We start from the raw sequence: 19,162 nt of genomic DNA, 5'->3' as shown, positions 1-19,162 counted from the left end.
ATGATTATTTGACAAAAATGTAACCGTATTTCCAAGAAGTACATTTAGTACCTGGTAACTAGCACCTTGAATATAACAGCTATATAAAAAAAAATGTCTTTCTTCTGATCCAATTTATTCTGTTTTGTATTAAAATGTCAGACACACAATCAGAACAAAAAGAATACAAACGCATTCATTCAAAAAAGCAACAAAATGAATGAGGTAAATTTTGTTTGTACTTTATATCACTGAATCACTTCATTTATCCAAGTGTGCAGTTTGAACTAGGGCACATTATTATCTGGTCTGATGACATCATATCAGACACAGCTGATTGGCCAATCATATCCATCAGTTAATGATGTCAGCAGCAAAAAACTAAGTAGAAACACAGTTGATAATCTTTCATTTTTAATGTTCAAGGCAAAACACTACAGTTTAACCCAAGAGGATCATCCGTTGTTTTCTACTGCTTTAAATAATGACTAAATACATGACTATATACAAAATATGAAATAACAACAATAACTGACATACAGACACAGCATAGAACACAATAAAAAGAAAGACAAGTAGAAAAGAAAAAGAATGATTTACACATTTGTCATTTGCTGACTCCATACTGGTATTTTCTTTTGTTACTTTTTAAAAGAATTCAGTTTTAACGAATGTGAATTAGCACATAATGATTAAAATTAATGATATATTATGTAACATTCTGCATAAAAACTCTGATAATCCGTATATTTTGTTAAGTTGTGTGCTTACATTAACAACACTGCCTGAAGGTATTTAATTAATTAGTAATTCTGTACAGTCTTTACCTGGGGGAAACAACCTGACACCTTCCTGCATCTGGTGTTGTTATTGTTGTTTACATGTTGTTGATGATAAAGATAATTGATTTTTGAATTATCCGTTTAAATCACCGCTACAATCATTTAAAACACATGTTGTTTTGCAGACTGCTGCTTCCTGCAGACTTCACTGTTTTCTCCTACAGTCAGAACGGATCACTCATCACATCAAGACCACCTGTACAGGTATCACACACACACACACACACACACACACACACACACACACACACACTAGGGCTGCACAATTAATCGCAATTCTATCGAAATCGCAATATGTACTGGTGCAATATCCAAATCGCAGGGGGGCGCAATATTTGTTAAAGGCAAAATGTGTCTAACCATTCTTAATGAAGTATTGTGGTGCTGCAGAGACGTCCTGGGCCTACAAATCGTATTCTACAGACTAAAGGAAAACATCTTTGTTTGGTACAGATTCTTGCAAAAATCACACTACATGACTATAGTACATTTTTATTTGTGTTTCAATGAAAATGAGAATGATGATCCAAAAAACTGATCATTCCCTCCAATATCGTGAATCATCGCAATTGCAACATCAGTCAAAATAATCGCAATTTGACATTTTCCTCATATCGTGCAGCCCTAACACACACACACACACACACACACACACACACACACACACACACACACACACACACACACACACACACACACACACACACACACACACACACACACACACAGGCAGGTTGTGTTTGAGGTGAATTAGGACAAGAGTCAGCGGTGGACGACATCTATCTATCTATTTACTGAGGATTTGTGGCCTTTTTTGTATGTTTAACAGTCAAAATGAGGCCTCCCTATGGTTTGGCGACAGTAATATGAGTCACTTTACTGTCGACAATATTTTTGTCTCACTTTAATTGACACTACATCTTTTCTGAGCAGCCAGGAAGTGACAGGACCTTTGATGTGACCTATCAAAGGTTCAGATAATAAACTAGAACAGGAAGCTGGGATCAGGAGATAGGATGAGTCAGTGAAGTCGTACATAAACTGGACTGAAGCAGAACTAACAGAGAAGAAAAGATGGGCAAAAATTTATTTTAAATTTAATTTATTATATATTTTGACTAAAGCTTCATTCAGGTGCACATATTGATCATTTTCAGCCCCACCGCAGTAATAATAACAACCAGACAGTTAAATATTAAACAGTAAAGAACTTCTCAGTCTTTTTTTAGAGACGTGAATACAATGTTATCCAAGAACTTAAATGTAATTTTAAGCAGAGGTGGTGCTTTAATATTAGACGTTTACGTAACAAACCAATGTTGGAAATCCACACTTGATTATTCCAATAATTGATTAATTGTTTTAGTGTTTAAAATGTCAGGAAATAATAAAAAAAAAAAACAGTCCAGAGATAAAATCGATTTTCAGGCTAAAAGATTCAGTAATAATTACAACTTATAATATAAATGCAACAACAAGAAACCAAAATGTCTCCAAACTACGAAGCTAATCCCGCTTCTCTAAAAAACTGCTGCACACTGCTCAGTGTGTCTGACGCTGGTTTATTGAAATACGATTTTTTTCCCAGAAAGAGAGGCATCCTGGGACTTCAGTCTGTGTGTGTGTGTGTGTGTGTGTGTGTGTGTGTGTGTGTGTGTGTGTGTGTGTGTGTGTGTGTGTGTGTGTGTGTGTGTGTGTGTGTGTGTGTGTGTGTGTGTGTGTGTGTGTGTGTGTGTGTGCGTGGGTGGTTAAATGCATTGATATTTCCTGTCTGTTGATCTACTGCACTCTTAATCTAGAGGTTTTCTGTTTCTCTCATTTTCTCTCTCTCTGTCTTCAGTGTGTGAGATTTAATGACACAATAATGATCTACAACCGCTGGACTCTGACTCTGTAAATTCTGAGTCAGTCAGTTGCTAATTTAAATCCAAAGGACTTTATTGGCATCATATAAAGAGAGTTACAGTCTAACATGATAAGCAACTCTGTGGGACTATTTATATAGTTATATATAGTTATATGCTAACATCAGCATGCTAACATGCTCACAGTGGCAATGCTACCTGATGTTTAGTAGAACACAGCTGATGTCTGCTCCCTGCTGGTGTCTCAGAGACACTGTGGCCTGTATAGCACTGTATAATGTCTCTCTCTGTGTTTCAGGACCACTGTCACTATCAGGGCTTCGTTCAGGACATGAAGGGTTCTTCTGTTGCTATGAGCATCTGCAACGGCCTCAGGTAACACACAGAGAAACACACATTATTGATTATTGAGTTCATTAATTTGTTTTTTTATTTGTAGAAGTTACTCTACAACATTTGATTGTTTTAACATGTGTCTTGCACTTTTTTATGTATATAATCTTATACTGTAACTTAACAAGTTAAAATAAGACTTAACGAATAAGAATTATTATATAATATAAATCCTATCAAAGGTTTCCAGAGTCCAGTGAGATGTCTTCAAATGTCTTGTGTCCAACCAACAGTCCAAAACCTAAAGACATTCAGTTTATTTTGAAAAAGAGAAAAACTAAGATTAAATCTACAGGTAAATTAATAATCACTTATCCAAATCATTTCAACTCTAGCGTTGTGCCTTTGTTCTTTTGTTCTGTATTTTCTTACACAAAGTGGGAAGAACACAAATATCACTGTATGCTGCAGCATTAACATTTAACTTTGTTGGAACAAAAATCCCCCAAAAAAGCCCCAGGCAGACAGGCTGTTACAACTTTTAGCCATATTTTACACCATTACATTACATGTCATTTAGCTGACACTTTTCAATTGCTACATATGTCGGAGGTCGCACGCCTCTGGAGCAACTAGGGGTTAAGTGTCTTGCTCAGGGACACATTGGTTGATGCACACACATTGATCGCAGTGGGAATCGAACCTAGGTCCGCCACAGGTCTCCCCACAGGTCTCCCACACCAAAGGCATGTGACATATCCACTGTGCCATCACAACATGATCACAGGGAGAGCTTTGCATGAGGGTTCTATTCGTAATGACTGGCTCGCACAATATCACGCTTTTTACACAGCTACTCGTACAGAGGTTACCCACTGCATCCTGGTCTGTTAACTTTCCCGCTCTCGGGCAGAAGCCAGGTTGCCCCGGTGAGTGTGAGCTAACCATGGAGCTAACTAACTAACTAACTGATTGCACTGTTCCCATTCGTGTCGTTAGCGCTACCTGTTTCCAACCCACCCTCTCTCTCCATTTGTGATCTGCTGAGCAGCGGTAACCTTCATATGAGCAGCAATCTCCCCAGGTCCCCAGAAACTATGTCGGGCTTTGAAGCAAATTTAACATAGCGGCCAAACCGTGGCATTACAACTCCTTGTCCGTCAAGTGATGCCCACTGGCCCAAAAACACTTTTTAAAAAAATTTTTTTTTTTTTTCTCAAAAAAATTATAAAAACCACCCCCAAAAAAACTTCCCCCTTAATTACATCCATGGATCTCCCATGGAAGCCCGACCCGGGTAGTGAGCAGTGCAGAGCAGCAGCAATTAGCTAGGCAGTGGGAGCTATTGCCTGTGATCTACACTTAGCAACAGAAAAAAGAAATAGCAGGTATACTATCATGGTTGATCAGAATCAAGTGTTTAACAAGGCTGTGTAATAAATATATTCTGTATTTAACTTCATTAAGTGTTCACATTATTTCTCTGGTTCATAGATTTTGTTTGATTTCAGCAGAAATTCGACCGTTTACAATGTCGTCTTTAAAGAGAACTCACACACACACACACACAAACTGTACACACTGTACACACTGCCCCTCTCTCAAGGACAAAGTTAATTTATATTCTCCTCCCAGATAGAGGTGTGTGTGTGTGTGTGTGTGTGTGTGTGTGTGTGTGTGTGTGTGTGTGTGTGTGTGTGTGTGTGTGTGTGTGTGGGGTCCACCCTGCTGTTTCAATCTGTGTGATTTCTCAGTAATTAATATGGTGGACTTCACACATATACACACTCACTCTGGCTTAATTAATAGTTTGACTTGATGTATCATTGTAAAATTTAAACACACACACACACTTTTCAATAGTCTCTATGTAACACCACAGAAGGTTTTAGCTGAACTTGAATGAAGCTGAAGGGATAGTTCTTTTGAAGTGGGGTTGTATGAGGTACTTATCCATATTCAGTGTATGAGCTACAGTAGATGGCGTTGGCACACCCCCAGTTTGGAGAAGCTGGCAGGAGTACTGACGTGGAAGCTAAGCAATGTACTGCTGTGGACGGGGGCAGCAGCTAAACGTATTTTAGACACCTAAAAAAGGACCATCTACAAAAATCAATATCTGATTAAGTGTACGCTATATTAAGAATATTTCCACTGGTTTACCTTGCTGTCAAACAGCCCTTTCCGATGAAGAACTTAGGCCGTTAACTCTGCTCTCTTCAAAGCCACCAGACTCCTTTGACAAAAACAGTAATTTTACCTTGCAGAACATGCGTGTTGCTGGCCTACTGCTGCCTCGATTGGTTAGTTTGTTTGTTAGTTAGTTTTGATAGTTCCTAACCCTTTAAAACACCAAATCACAGAATCACACAGAATTACTGTTTTTGATGTCTCACTCTGAATGAAAAAACAAATCTCTATCTACTTGTCTTTCTTTTCATCAGAGGGGTGTTGCATCTCGCTTACGACAGTTATGGCATCGAGCCGTCAGACTTCGCCCCTGACCAGCACCTGGTGTACCGCCTGCAGGATGTGACATCACAGCCCCGGGGGTGTGGCACGCCCCACGATGATGCGCATGATCATGACAACAACGCCACTGAGCACGCTCCGTACAAACCAGAGGAAATCCACCATAGACAGCACAGCAGGGTGGGTGTACACACACACACACACACACACACACTAATAATTAATTTGTGCACATAGAGTAACTTGTTGTGTGTTGCAGATGAAGCGAGCTGTTCTCCATCAGACTCACTACGTGGAGCTGCTGCTGGTAGTCGACAACGACAGGGTAACCTACACCTAATTCACATTTCTTTTTTGGAACATTTCAAAAGTTTGTTTAATATTTGCTCGACAATGAATGAAAAAACGTCTAGTAACTGTGGGGCTTACTGAGTCTGAACTCTGCTGTGTTAAGATAACAGTGTGAAGCCTGAACTAATTTCACACAGCCACTGGGGTTATTTCTTTAAACCAATCACAATCGTCTTGGGCGGTGCTAAATGCCGGACGGAGCCACGGAGCCCCTGCAGAATAGCCTTGGGAAGAAACTTGTTTTGGTGGAACGTGCTCGTTAAAAGGTTATTTTAGTCGTGCAACAGAAAACTCAGATTGGACAGATAGTCTAGCTAGCTGTCTGGATTTACCCTGCAGAGATCTGAGGAGCAGTTAACCATAGTCTTCATAAATCCACCGGAGTTTAAAATAACAACACAAAGAAAGCGGAAGGTAACGTACATCCAGCCGAAAAGAGTGACATCCGGTAGAATTTCCGGCGGCACCGGAGCAATCCCTGTAGTGGAACGTCGTGGATTTAAACTACTGTACTGTTGTTAGCATTAAATAAAATGCTAGCAAGTGCTTTGGAGTTATTGAAAGGTTTATTTTTTTCCTAGACCTAGACTTAACACGTCCAGGGCAAACGGAGATAAAAACTGAGATGTATTGAAAATGTTGGAATGTTCCTTTTAAATACATAATCATGTACTTAATGTTTGGTCTAAAGATTTTTGTTCTTTCAGTATAATTATATGAACAAGAACGAGACTGCAGTGAGGGAAGAGATGGTTCATCTAGCCAACTTTATAGACAGCGTGAGTACACACACACACACACACACACACACACACTATAAACTCTTCACATGTTTTGTGTGTAAAACCTTAATTTGTAATGAAACTAAAGCTGTCAGATTAAAGAAGTGGAGTAGAAGTGTAAATACTCAGTACAAATACCTCAAAATTGTACCTTACTTAAGTACCCGCACACCTTGGGTTGTTTACTTACTGTGTGTGTGTGTGTGTGTGTGTGTGTGTGTGTGTGTGTGTGTGTGTGTGTGTGTGTGTGTGTGTGTGTGTGTGTGTGTGTGTGTGTGTGTGTGTTCAGATTTACGTACAATATTCGGGTGGTGCTGGTTGGCCTGGAGATCTGGACTCAGCAGAACCTGATCAACACCGACGGAGGAGCCGGAGAGGTGCTGAGTCGCTTTACTCAGTGGAGAGAGAAAGATCTGGTTCCCCGTCGCCGCCATGACTCAGCACAACTCATCCTGTCAGTACACACACACACACACACACACACACACACACACACGTGCAGTCAGTATTCTTAATATTTATGATGATGATGTCCTTGCAGGAAAAAAAGTTTTGGGGGAACAGCAGGAATGGCGTTCGTCTCCACCGTCTGCTCCCGGAGCCACGGAGGCGGGATCAACGCGGTATGCTGCTGCTTACTGCTCTCTTTTTTAAAATTTTATTGGCTGTCTTTCTCTTCACAAATTAATGCTGCATTCAAATCATACAGAAAAGTTGGTAAATTTAAACTCCAGGGGCAACATTTACAAAGGTTATGACTCTGAGAATGAGTTTATGCCAAGAAGAAGGAATAAAGATGTTTTTACAGACTGAAGAGGACTAACAGGGACCATTATACTGTCTTTTATTTTACTCTCTACCTGTCTGTCTCTCTCCAGTTCACCAATAACAACATTCCCTCGTTCGCCTCCATCGTGGCTCATGAACTTGGTCACAACCTTGGGATGAACCACGACGACGGACGTCCCTGTACTTGCGCCACCTCCGCCTGCATCATGAACTCTGGAGCCACGTAAGACGCACACACACACACACACACCACAATATACACACCTACACACACATTCACCGAAAAATGTAAGAAAACATTTACAAAATATGCCTCCTCCTCTTCCTCCTCTCTGCAGAGGATCCAGAAACTTCAGCAGCTGTAGTGCTGATGACTTTGAGAAGATGATCTTGTCGACGGGGGGAACCTGTCTCCTGAATGTCCCTCGGCCTGACGAGGCCTACAGCGCCCCCTACTGTGGAAACAAACTGGTGGACATGGGAGAGGAGTGCGACTGTGGATCACAGAAGGTCTGTGGATCATTTTTTCAATGATAAATTCAACTTAAACAGTCCCACTAATGTACATGTCACACATTTGTACATACATATACATACAACATGGAGCATTTTGTAAAGTTGCGTAAATAAAATTTATTTCAAGGGCTTTCTATGGCATCTAATCATGCTCTAAGTTTTGGAACTACAATTCTCATAATACTTCAGGGGCTATAAAACAGGAAATATAATATTGCCAGGGATTCAGTGCGTTAGTTGTTACTTGACTTGACCCCTGTTTTGTTTTTTGCAGTGAACTTTTTATTAGCACCTTCAGACATACAAATGCAAATGTCACAATGCGTGACAGGCAATTTCAGATGGCTGCCATCATACAAGCAGCATCTCATGAAAATAGATATATGTATGATATAAATATTATATCATATTGTATATGTATGTGTGTATTGTACAGGAGTGTGATGAGGACCCCTGCTGTGAGTATCAGACCTGTAAACTCAAGTCGGGAGCTCATTGTGCATATGGAGAATGCTGCTACAACTGTCAGGTAAACAAAGCCAGCTTTCACAATACTCTGTTGGCAAACAATTCTCCACACAGAGATACAAATCACTGTTTATTATTAGATGATATGATATGTGTGTGTGTTCAGTACCTACCAGGTGGAACGGTGTGTCGGTCCAGTACAGATGAGTGTGATCTACCTGAGTACTGTAACGGTTCCTCGTCCCTTTGCCAGAGCGACGTCTTTGTCCAGGTAAGTCCTGATATATTTCAGCTTTTACCTCAACCACCCCAACTCTGTCCGTCTGATTTACAGATTTACATTAGACGCACCATTCTGTACAGAGATGTTTGCTCTGCTGACACAGAAACTTTACAGGCGGCAAGTCGGAATTTTCCTTGCTGACTGGCTCAATCTACATCCTGTCTGTCAGCCCCCAGCAGTCTGAACTTTATTATTATTTTATTATTTTTGTGTTTCAGAATGGGCATCCTTGCAGGAACCAGCAGGCCTACTGTTATAACGGGAAGTGCCAATACTACGACGGACAGTGTCAGGCCATATTTGGATCCAGTACGTCCTTCTGCCTGTTTATATGTTCACTCACTTTATCTGTGGTTCTGAGGTGACAAATGATGAAGACTGAAATAATGTCAATGGGGATGCTGCTACATTTACTGTTAAATTAAATGTTAGTGCTGTGCAGCACTCTAAACTAGTGTGTCCGCATTAGTACACAGTGTTTAGGATGGAATTGCGACCTAAAATGTTCTTTTCTATTGACTGAAATATATTTGTTAGAAACCATTGGACAGATATTTTTTACATTTTTATTAGGTCCATGTTGTTGATTGTTAGTTTATTTTAACTCTGTTAATCAGTATAGAAAACATTACGGTGGAGACTAACTGTTCAAAAGTGTTTGTTGTGTGAATTTTCAGTTCTGAAGTTCTCCTATATCTTCATCTCTCCTCCTCAGAGGCGAAGGTGGCTCCTGAAATCTGTTTTAAAGACGTCAACAGTAAAGGAGATCGCTTCGGCAACTGTGGCTACCACAACTACGGCTACAAAAAGTGTGAAAGCAGGTAACAAACACACAACGCATGCACACACACACACACACACACACACACACACATACACACCTTTCACTTTTCACGCAGTTTCAGTGTTGTCAGTGCGGTCCAGACACAACATTTGGGGCCACTTGCTGACTGAATGATGTTTTTCTCCGTCTCCATAGAAACGCTCTGTGTGGGAAGCTGCAGTGCTCTAACGTTCAGTCTGTGACTGTGTTTGGCATCGAACCGTCGATCATCAGCACGCCGATCGGAGGAGCCAAATGTTACGGAGTCGACTTCATGTTGGGATCAGACGTCCCAGATCCAGGCATGGTGAACGAAGGGAGCAAGTGTGGAGACAACAAGGTGAGGAGGAGAGGAGAGGAGGAGGGGAGGAGGAAACAAATAAGAAGAGGAGATGTTGATGCTTGTTTTTTTTCTTCTGTGGTGTTCAGGTCTGCATAAACTTTGAGTGTCGCAGCACCGACATCCTGAACTACGACTGTGACGTGGAGAAGAAATGTCACGGACACGGAGTGAGAAACGTCCACCTGTCTGTCTGTGTACCTGTCTGTCTCTCAGCCAGGTGTATCACACACTAACCTGTCTGTCTGTCTGTCAGGTGTGTAACAGTAACAGGAACTGTCACTGTGAGGACGGCTGGGCTGCACCTTTCTGTGAGGTCAAAGGTTACGGAGGCAGCGTGGACAGCGGACCCACCTGGAACGGTACCTTTTTAACCCTGATTGTTGGAATATTAATGCTTACTCCAGATGCTACTACTTTGCTGTATTTTGATCACTGTCAGTGAAACTCAGCACTTCCTGCACAAATGTTTCACAATTAAAAGCTCCACATTTAGATTGAAACTCTGTTTGTGTGTCCTCTTCAGATAAAGACACGTCTGTCCGAGATGGTCTGCTGGTGTTCTTCTTCCTCGTCCTTCCTCTTCTCGCTCTGGGTGCGTTTGTTTTCCTGCGCAGGAACGAGCTGCTGCGGCAACTCGGGCTGGGCCGCAGGAAGAGGTCGCAGGGATACCAGTGAGTCTGAATATGTACAAACACACACAGGAAGTTTATTAGTTTATAAAATGGTTGTTTGTGACATGGAGGGTCTCCATCATGGTTGTACAATCATCAGAATATCACAAATGTTGCTTCTGTACAGAGTGTGGCATGGTACGGTCGTATGGTAGATAAAAACAAATTGATGTGGAAATCTGTACATGAAATGATGTAAAGACTTCTCCGCCAATTTATAGACAGGAATTATCAAAATGCTAGAATTTAGCAGTTTGTTAATTCCGGTCTATAAATTGCCAGCTAGATAAAACATTATTTGGAAGAGTAAAACAGTTAAGATGTGTTCATGGGAAAGAGGAAGGGAAAACCAGCAGCACATGACACGTGTCAGAACACCTCAAATGATGCGACATGCATTCCAATATTGAACTCTGTCCGGTTACAAAGTTTTATGGTAATATTAAGGTAGTTTTAAGATAGTATTCTTACTACTGTACATTTCTGACACATTGTCAGAAATGTACAGTAGTAAGAATACTATAACGTGCGTCCTTAAAGCAGCAAATCATAGACTATGAATGTAATATTTATACGTGAGGACAAATTTAGAGGAGAGGATATTTTGAGTTACAACTTGTATTTTAACTATTGGGGGGCTGGGCAATATGACCTAAAAATAAAATCCCTGATTTTTTTTCAAAAAAAATAAAATTTAAGATTTAAATCGATTTTTTTCTCCCCCTACTTAAAATCAATCTGCAGATGACAAAGAAATTGTTCAAAACAAGTTTTAACTTTATTTTGTTTTGACTCATACACACACACACACACACGGGGCTATATATTCAACAACTACAAAACGGATGCGTGAGATAAAGCTGTTTTCACACATACAGGTAATTCACTTCTCGTTCCTCACTAAAAGTTCAAATCATTTTAATGTTATTGCGCAACCGTGCCCCTATTTTCAACTGTTGCTGAGTAACGTACATTAACATCCCATGGTCTCATGAATGTAGCGTAACTGTAGCAAGCTCCTCCGTAGTAACTAGTGGTAAAAACAAACGTCGAAGAGGAGCTCCGTGCTACAGAGCGGCGATTGCTAGTTATTTAAGCCGCTACACACCTCCGTCACAGCTCGGTCGTATTAGCGGCATTTAGTAGATGTGTTGAGCTGCAACAGAGTTCCTCAACACCGGCTCCGGTGCTCCGCATTTTGCTCCTTCAGGTCAGCGGTAGCTGGTGGTTCAGTTATCTGAGAATAGGTGACTCTCAGCCGGGGACAGAGCACCGCGAGCTGCCGGTCATTTCGGCGGCGATTACGGATAAGTACGTAACGAAACAAATAGTTATATTATGGATGGATGGATGGATGTTAGTCCCTGTCGCTGCAATGTTGTTTGTGTATCTCTATGGCAAACGCGCGTGGGGAGGGAGGAGCCCGTTCAGAACTACGGGAGCCCAGAGGGGACTGTCGGCGGATGTTAAAGCGCCCATATTATGCTCATTTTCAGGTTCATAACTGTATTTTAAGATTGTACCAGAATAGGTTTACATGGTTTAATTTTCAAAAAACACCATATTTTTGTTGTACTGCACAGCTCTCTCTCACTGCTGCAGATCCTCTTTTCACCTGGTTTCTGTTTTAGCTACAGAGTGAGACCTGTTTTCATCTTCTTCTTCTGTACTATCTTTGACTGCACTCGCACATGCTCAGTAGTTCAGATGTAGATCATGTCAGCTAGCTAACTCTAGAGACAGTAAAAGAAAGCCTGTTTCTCCAACTTTGGTCAGTTACAAGGCAGGATTAGCTGGGAGACTTCTAAATGAGGGCGCACATGTAAGTAGTTCTTTTGTAGATTATGGTGAACTTGTGTGTGTTGTAGCAGTGCTTTGCTATTGAGAACGACGTAGCATGCTAGCGTTAGCATTAGCGTTAGCATGCTAACGAGCTAACGGTTGTGGTTAGCCAGCTCATTTCGGACTGTGACGTCACAGTCCGAGACGATTTTGAACAGCTCACTTGGAGACTGAAGGCAGGACACATTCAGAAACTTGTATCTCACTCAAAACAGCATGGATGGATTTTTTTCAAAGTTTGTATGTGTGTGGAAGCACCAGAGACACAAAAGAACACCCCAAATCCCAGAAAAAGTGTTTTTTTCATAATATGGGCACTTTAAGGAGAAAATCGATTTTCATTTAAATCGACATTAAAGGTACAATATGTAACATTTCTGCTTTAAAATGTCTAAAAATGACCATACCTATGTTATATATTTTTATGAGTTGTGTTCTTACACTATCCCAAATGTTTCCACCAAATGTCAAACCCAGAGAAATCTGTTATTTTATTTTCAGACACGGCACGTTTCCTTTAGTCGCCCGTCAGTGGCGTCATATAACCTTTCACCCTCCAGTTACTCTAACTTCCGTCAGAACACTGGCACCAAGATGATATGTTCAGGAGTAATTGTAAATCATACAATGTCACAGAAAAAAAATACTTGTAACCGTAATACTGCTTTTGTTTTGGCCATAAAGCATCATTTTGTGATTAATTACATCCCACTTTTTATCACAGTAATACAACAGATACCTTATTTATTTTGAAAGTTCAATATCGACAAGTAGCTAACATTGATGCTAATGCTTTGTGGGTAACATTATGAGTTTACAACATCATTCAACACGCTTTAGTATGACTGTTTCGACCACAGTTAACAGGACTGGGCTAACCCACGAATAACTTCACTAGCAACGTTAACTGTATAGATAGACGATTAATCTAATGCTAATTTAGCCAGCTAGAACACCCCGGTCTGTCTGCCTCAGTCGAGGATGACAGCTGACAACAGCCCCGGGACATATAGCTAGCTAGCTAGCTATCGTTAGCCCCCAGTCAGCTATCAGCCAGCTACTTTTATTACAGCAACCCCCCGGCCAGAACTTATCTCCAGTGCCTGGTGCTTACGACGCTAACGGCAGTTTAATTAAACGTCGGGAAACGGACCATATCAGGCACCGAGTCACAACAGCGGCCATCCATAGATCTCCGCAGCGCTACCGGTGTATGTGCTGAAAATCTCCTCCCTGCCGAATTTCTCCCCTCTTCGCGTTAAGCTGTCTTTACGGTTAGCTAAATTAACCTGACAAAAGGTGAGTTAAGCACCAAAACGAAAAGCTAAGATTACTGAAAAGTGAAGGGGAGATAATTCCGGGCAGCTGGGAGATGTTCTGCTGCTGCACAACCGGCATCGAACGTCCTGGCTCGCGGTCGCGGAGATTCCCCCGACAATCCCCACCCACACCCGTCTCTCAGCCTCGTTTAGTAGCTAGCTAGCGTTACAACAAACCCCGTCCGCCCCGGTGTTGAAACGATCCAAAAGGTGACACTGATATGTGAAATATTTTGTGTTTTAGCTGCTGGCTACTGTTAGCTTGCTGGCTCACGAGCTAACTGGTCAGCTACAAATAAAAATCTAATTAAGAAAAACGTAATTATGTTGGGGAAACTGCAGCTATTTTATTAGAAAGAATAAACTTGAACGGGTAAACTCGTCCGTGAACTGATGCATTCTAACTGGCAGCGAAGGTGTTTAACACTTAAAACTCCCATAATTCCACGCAACTTCCCAACGTCATCAAAAGTCCAGTTTTACCGTCCATTGTTTTGGTTGAGAGACCCCTAGTGGCAGAAAGTTCTATTTCGTATAGGCTTCGCCCTCTAAGCCACGCTATGGGTTTATCCCTTCGCGCATGCGCAGTCGTGAAGATTTTCTTTCCTGCCCTTGCGTGCCGCACGGGCTTCAACTACGTCCGCAAATACTGTATAAAAACAGGGCGGACCCGTTGCTCTGCTCCCACTTTTTCTTCAAGCAAGAGCAGTTATGAAGAAGGTAATGAAGACTACCAGCTCCAGCGGCGTCCGCCTCTGCCCCACCTGCCGGACCGGCTACATCTTCTCGCCGGACCTTCCACCCTCGCGAGACCTGGCTCGGGCGCCCCACGCCCGGCAAGGCTCTCACCACCGGCCTGCCTGCCCGTTCTGCGCCGCGCCTGCCTTCTAAAGAGCTTCAACGGCGGGCGGACGCTTTCTGGCCTTTGAGGTCGACGGAGAGGGGGACGGCAGCTAGGCGGACCGACGCGACACCGTCCGACGCCCTGGAACCGCTGGAAGAGGGCGTCTTCGACGGGCACGAGTCCGGCGACTCGCTCCAACGACACTCTCTCACCGGGTTTCCTTCATTCCCCACTGGGAGGACTGGATCTGGAGACTGGGATCGACGCCTTTCCGCTACGGCTCTCCCAGTCCCCAGAACGGCCAGGGCACCGCGCCAGCGGTCTTCCCCTCTGCCGCAGGTGGCTCCACCCTCCACCACCAAGGCTCTTTTATGGACCTGCCGGAGATCATAAAAGGGCGGCGGACCAGAGGGGCATAGCGCTTCCAGCGGAGCCTCCAGCCCCTCTCGCGGCCTCCTGAGCGGTGACATCTATTCTCAGGAGCCGCCGTCCAAACGGGCCCCACTCTGGCTGCGCTTCACGGAGCTTCGGCCGTTCGTGGAGGAGGCTCTCTCTCTCGCTATGCCAGCGGGATGAGGACGACGATGACCCGCCACCCTTTCGACAGGGCCCTACCATGGGCTGGGCGACACGTTCTACCCACGTCTCGCCCAGCGGCGGGACGGGCTCTGCGCTTCCTGCTAGCTATGTCTGTAAACAACACACAGACATGGCGCTACCCTCAGAGCACAGCCGGCATGGATCAGACTGACACACATGGACTCGTGGATGTCAAAACTGATATCACGGGGCTACACACTCCAGTTCGCCTCCTCCGCTTATGGGGCGTGTTGAGACAACTGTGTCGTCCCAGGCGGAATCAGACGCCATGACGTCAGGATTAGGCGGAACTGCTCTCAAAAGGAGCAATTTCCGAGTTCCTCGGGGAGGAGAACGAGGGTTTTACCCCCGATACTTTCTCATTCCAAAAGTCAGGCGGGTTTCGCCCCCATCCTCGACTTGTCCCAGTTCAACCGGTGCGTCATGGTACGTCCATTCCACATGTTGACTACCAAACATGTGTTGGAATGCGTGCGCCACCAAGAGTGGTTTACGTCCGTGGATCTGAAAGATGCTTACTTTCACATCAAAGTCATCCCCAGACACAGGAAATTCCTGCGCTTCTTTTTCCAAGGGGCTCATTTTCAGTACAACCGACTGCCATTCGGTTACTCACTGGCCCCTCGCACTTTTTCCAAGTGCATGGAGACGGCACTTCAGCCGTTGCGGAAAAAAGGGGTCAGAGTCCTGTTTTATCTGGACGATTTGCTCATCCTGGCTCCCTTCTCGGAAACGGGCGGGCGCTACAAACGCGTGTCAGTCCTGCAGCACCTGCAGACACTCGGTTTCGCCATAAACTGGCAGAAAAGCGCATTGGTTCCCTCACAATCGATAGTTTATCTGGGCGTAGTGCTAAACTCGATTGTTATGAGGGCCAGGCTGTCAACGCCGAGGCAAGAAACGCTGCTTTCTCTCCTGTCGCATCACCGCGCGCGCAAAGGTGTCAGCGTTGTCTATCATGCGCTTCTGGGCATGATGTCCGCGGCTACATGGTAGTACCCCTGGGGCTTCTCCACATGAGGAAAATCCAGAGGTGGTTCCTTCGACAGCGGTCGACCCCATACGCCACAAGTGGCGAATGCTGACTATCCCTCCCTCTCTGCAGTCAGACTTGTCATACTGGGGAAACCCCCAGACCCTGTCAGCTGGGGTTCCCCTGGGCAGAGTGACGCTACACGTGACAGTGTACACAGATGCGTCCCTCACTGGCTGGGGAGGAATGTGCGAATCACAGGTGGTGGGAGGGAAATGGCCTCCTCCTCCCTCCCACACATAAACTGCCTGGAGCTGTCCATGGTGCTGAAGGTCTTGAAGCACTTCGCCCGAAAGTAGCAGGGAGACATGTGGTGGTGCACACAGACAATGTCACAGCAGCGGCGTTCATAAATCGCCAGGGCGGCGCGACGCCGCCCGGCTATTGGAAATAGCCAGGAGCCTCCTGCTGTGGTCTCACAGTCATCTGCTGTCCCTCAGGGCCGTCCACATCCCCGGGATACTAAACCGGGCGGCAGACCTAATGTCGAGGGGGGGACCCTCTCACAACGAGTGGAAACTGAATCCTGCTGTAGTTCGGAAGCTGAGGAGCAGGTTCGGGGAAGCGGAGGTGGACCTGTTCGCCTCACGAGAGAACACACAGTGCGCTCTGTGGTTTTCCTTGAGCTCACGGGACAACCCACCCCTGGGCGCCGGGGCTTTCTCCCACCATCCTTGGCCCAGAACCCTCCTTTTACGCTTCCCCCGGTCCCTCTGATCCCTCGCCTCCTGGAACGTACTCCAGGAGGAAGGCCTGTCGGTCATCCTGGCAATTGCGCGTGGCAAGAGGACGCTCCTGTCACAGCTGGACGGGCGCGATAGCCTACCCCAGGTGATAACTCAGCGACTGTGGGGCTGGCTGCTGAGCGGGAACGCTTGCAGAGGTTAGGCTTGCCACCTGCGTCGTGGGCCCGCACCATTCAGAGCGGAGCCCCTTACAACAGCGTGTTACGCTGGCGCGCTGGTCCGCTTTCCAGCGCTGGTGCACAGAGAGGGAGTCAGACCCCATATCGTGCTCCCCCGTCCGCCGTACTGACTTATCTCCAAACACTGGTAGATAACGACTTGGCCCCATCCACGTTCAAAGCCTACGCGGCGGCCATTTCATCTTGCCACGGGCTATGGAGAGAGAACGGTTTTGCGCACCCCTAGTTAAACGATTTTTGAAAGGGGTCCGACGGCAGAAACCCCCTCGCGCGCTCCTCTCACGCCCACCAATGGGATCTGGCCCTGGGTACTCCGAAGCTCTGGGAAGCCCCCTTTCGAGCCCCTGGCACAAGCCCCTCTCAGGTTGCTGTCTCTAAAAACGGCGTCCTCCTTGCACTGACATCAGCCGCGCGAGTGAGCTTAATTTATGTGCGCTGTCAGTATCGCCATCCTGTCTCTCAATCAGAGGGGACGGAGCGCAGCCACCCTACAGCCCAACCCTTCCTTCACACCAAAAATTTTAACAAATTCCCTTTCGGTCGAGGGTTTTTTCCCTCCAGGGTTTTTCCCCCGCCACATAACAACGACGCGGAGGAGGCTTCCCACAGATTGTGCCCGTGCGCGCGTTATCACAGTATGTTTTACGACGGGCGGCCATAAGGCGGACACAGCAGCTGTTTGTTCACTACAGGGAACACTCCCAAGGGGCGGCCCTGTCGAAACAACGCCTGTCCCACTGGCTGTGCGAGGCTATCACCCAGGCCTATAACACGGAGGGGGCGGTGCCCCCCCAGGATATTCGGGCACACTCTACACGGGCTCTGTCTGCATCGACAGCCCTGTTCAGAGGCATGTCAGTGGCTGAAATCTGTGCTGCGGCCTCTTGGGCATCTCCATGCCCTTTCATCCGCTTCTATTTGCGGGATGTGTCTGAGCCCTCCCTGACTCACTCGGTCCTCTCTTCTCACAACGACGATTGAGGCCCCGTCGTATGTATAATTGTTTATATTATGTACATATGTATATGTTTTTGTCACTATTATACAATCACGACATGTACGCCCCTTTATGTTTTCTTGTCTGGGAGGAACTCGGGCGTCCCATAATTATCAATCATGTATTTCCCTCATCAATCATGCACGCCTGCATTCTCGGCTTGGGCTTTCAGCCAGCTAACAGGTCGTTGCCATGGCGGCACATGAGAGATAAGTGACAGTAAGGGAAAATAGTTAGTCTATGTTCCACTTGTGGGATCTGTCGCAGGTGGCATTGACTACATCAGCTTCGCCCTAACCCATAGCGTGGCTTAGAGGGCGAAGCCTATACGAAATAGAACGATAGTTACGTTATTGTAACTCCAGATTCTATGAGTATAGGCGTAGCCCTCTAAGATTCGGGCCACCTGCTCCTATTGCATTAGCTGAAGAAAAAGCAGAGCAACGGGTCCGCCCTGTTTTTATACAGTATTTGCGGACGTAGTTGAAGCCCGTGCGGCACGCAAGGGCGGGAAAGAAAATCTTCACGACTGCGCATGCGCGAAGGGATAAACCCATAGCGTGGCTTAGAGGGCTACGCCTATACTCATAGAATCTGGAGTTACAATAACGTAACTATCGTTACATATTGTACGTTTAACTACACATTTGAGTTAATCGCTAAAATCGATTTATCACCCAGCCCTAAGTCTGTGCTTTTACTACTTCCCCTTTCCCACTGGCCAAAAAACCCCACTTACATCCACCAACATCTGTTTTTTTCTGCAGTAGGAAAGGTTACAATAGGCATTCACTCCCGGGACAAATGACTCTGCAGTAGGCACGGGTATTTATCGGCTCCAGCTCCAGTCAGCAGTGATGGAAACAGTACACCTGGGTGGACACGCTAATTTTAGACTCTTTTCCGACAAAATGCTGTGACTTGTCGTCTCCATAGCTAACTAATGTCATCTCGACCACAAATTCCATTGTCTCCACCTCAAGCAAATACAGCATTATATACACAAAGAAGTCTTGAGAGAGATCATAATTATGACTTCAGAGTTACAAGGTTATAATTTTCTCTGACAGATTTTTCATTTTTGA

At 44.9% G+C, this 19,162-nt stretch overlaps 1 protein-coding gene across 1 annotated transcript in view; it reads left to right on the top strand.

Annotated features, from left to right (window-relative positions):
* adam9 (ADAM metallopeptidase domain 9) overlaps positions 1-19,162 on the top strand; it is a 40,970-nt gene that overhangs the window by 16,441 nt on the left and 5,367 nt on the right. Inside the window, exons 4-20 of the mRNA XM_039803697.1 lie at positions 947-1,025; positions 2,985-3,061; positions 5,464-5,671; positions 5,751-5,816; positions 6,550-6,632; positions 6,920-7,078; positions 7,166-7,247; positions 7,503-7,636; positions 7,752-7,923; positions 8,366-8,458; positions 8,564-8,668; positions 8,899-8,989; positions 9,396-9,501; positions 9,660-9,843; positions 9,933-10,013; positions 10,100-10,205; positions 10,370-10,517. Coding sequence (XP_039659631.1) covers positions 947-1,025; positions 2,985-3,061; positions 5,464-5,671; positions 5,751-5,816; positions 6,550-6,632; positions 6,920-7,078; positions 7,166-7,247; positions 7,503-7,636; positions 7,752-7,923; positions 8,366-8,458; positions 8,564-8,668; positions 8,899-8,989; positions 9,396-9,501; positions 9,660-9,843; positions 9,933-10,013; positions 10,100-10,205; positions 10,370-10,517 — 1,974 coding nt within the window. The remainder of the gene's footprint in view (positions 1-946; positions 1,026-2,984; positions 3,062-5,463; positions 5,672-5,750; positions 5,817-6,549; positions 6,633-6,919; positions 7,079-7,165; positions 7,248-7,502; positions 7,637-7,751; positions 7,924-8,365; positions 8,459-8,563; positions 8,669-8,898; positions 8,990-9,395; positions 9,502-9,659; positions 9,844-9,932; positions 10,014-10,099; positions 10,206-10,369; positions 10,518-19,162) is intronic.

The sequence above is a fragment of the Perca fluviatilis genome, chromosome 6 (assembly GCF_010015445.1).
Source record: "Perca fluviatilis chromosome 6, GENO_Pfluv_1.0, whole genome shotgun sequence".
Classification (NCBI taxonomy): Eukaryota; Metazoa; Chordata; class Actinopteri; order Perciformes; family Percidae; genus Perca; species Perca fluviatilis.
Note: the sequence above shows the minus strand (reverse complement) of the source record. Positions and strands in the feature narration are given on the sequence as shown.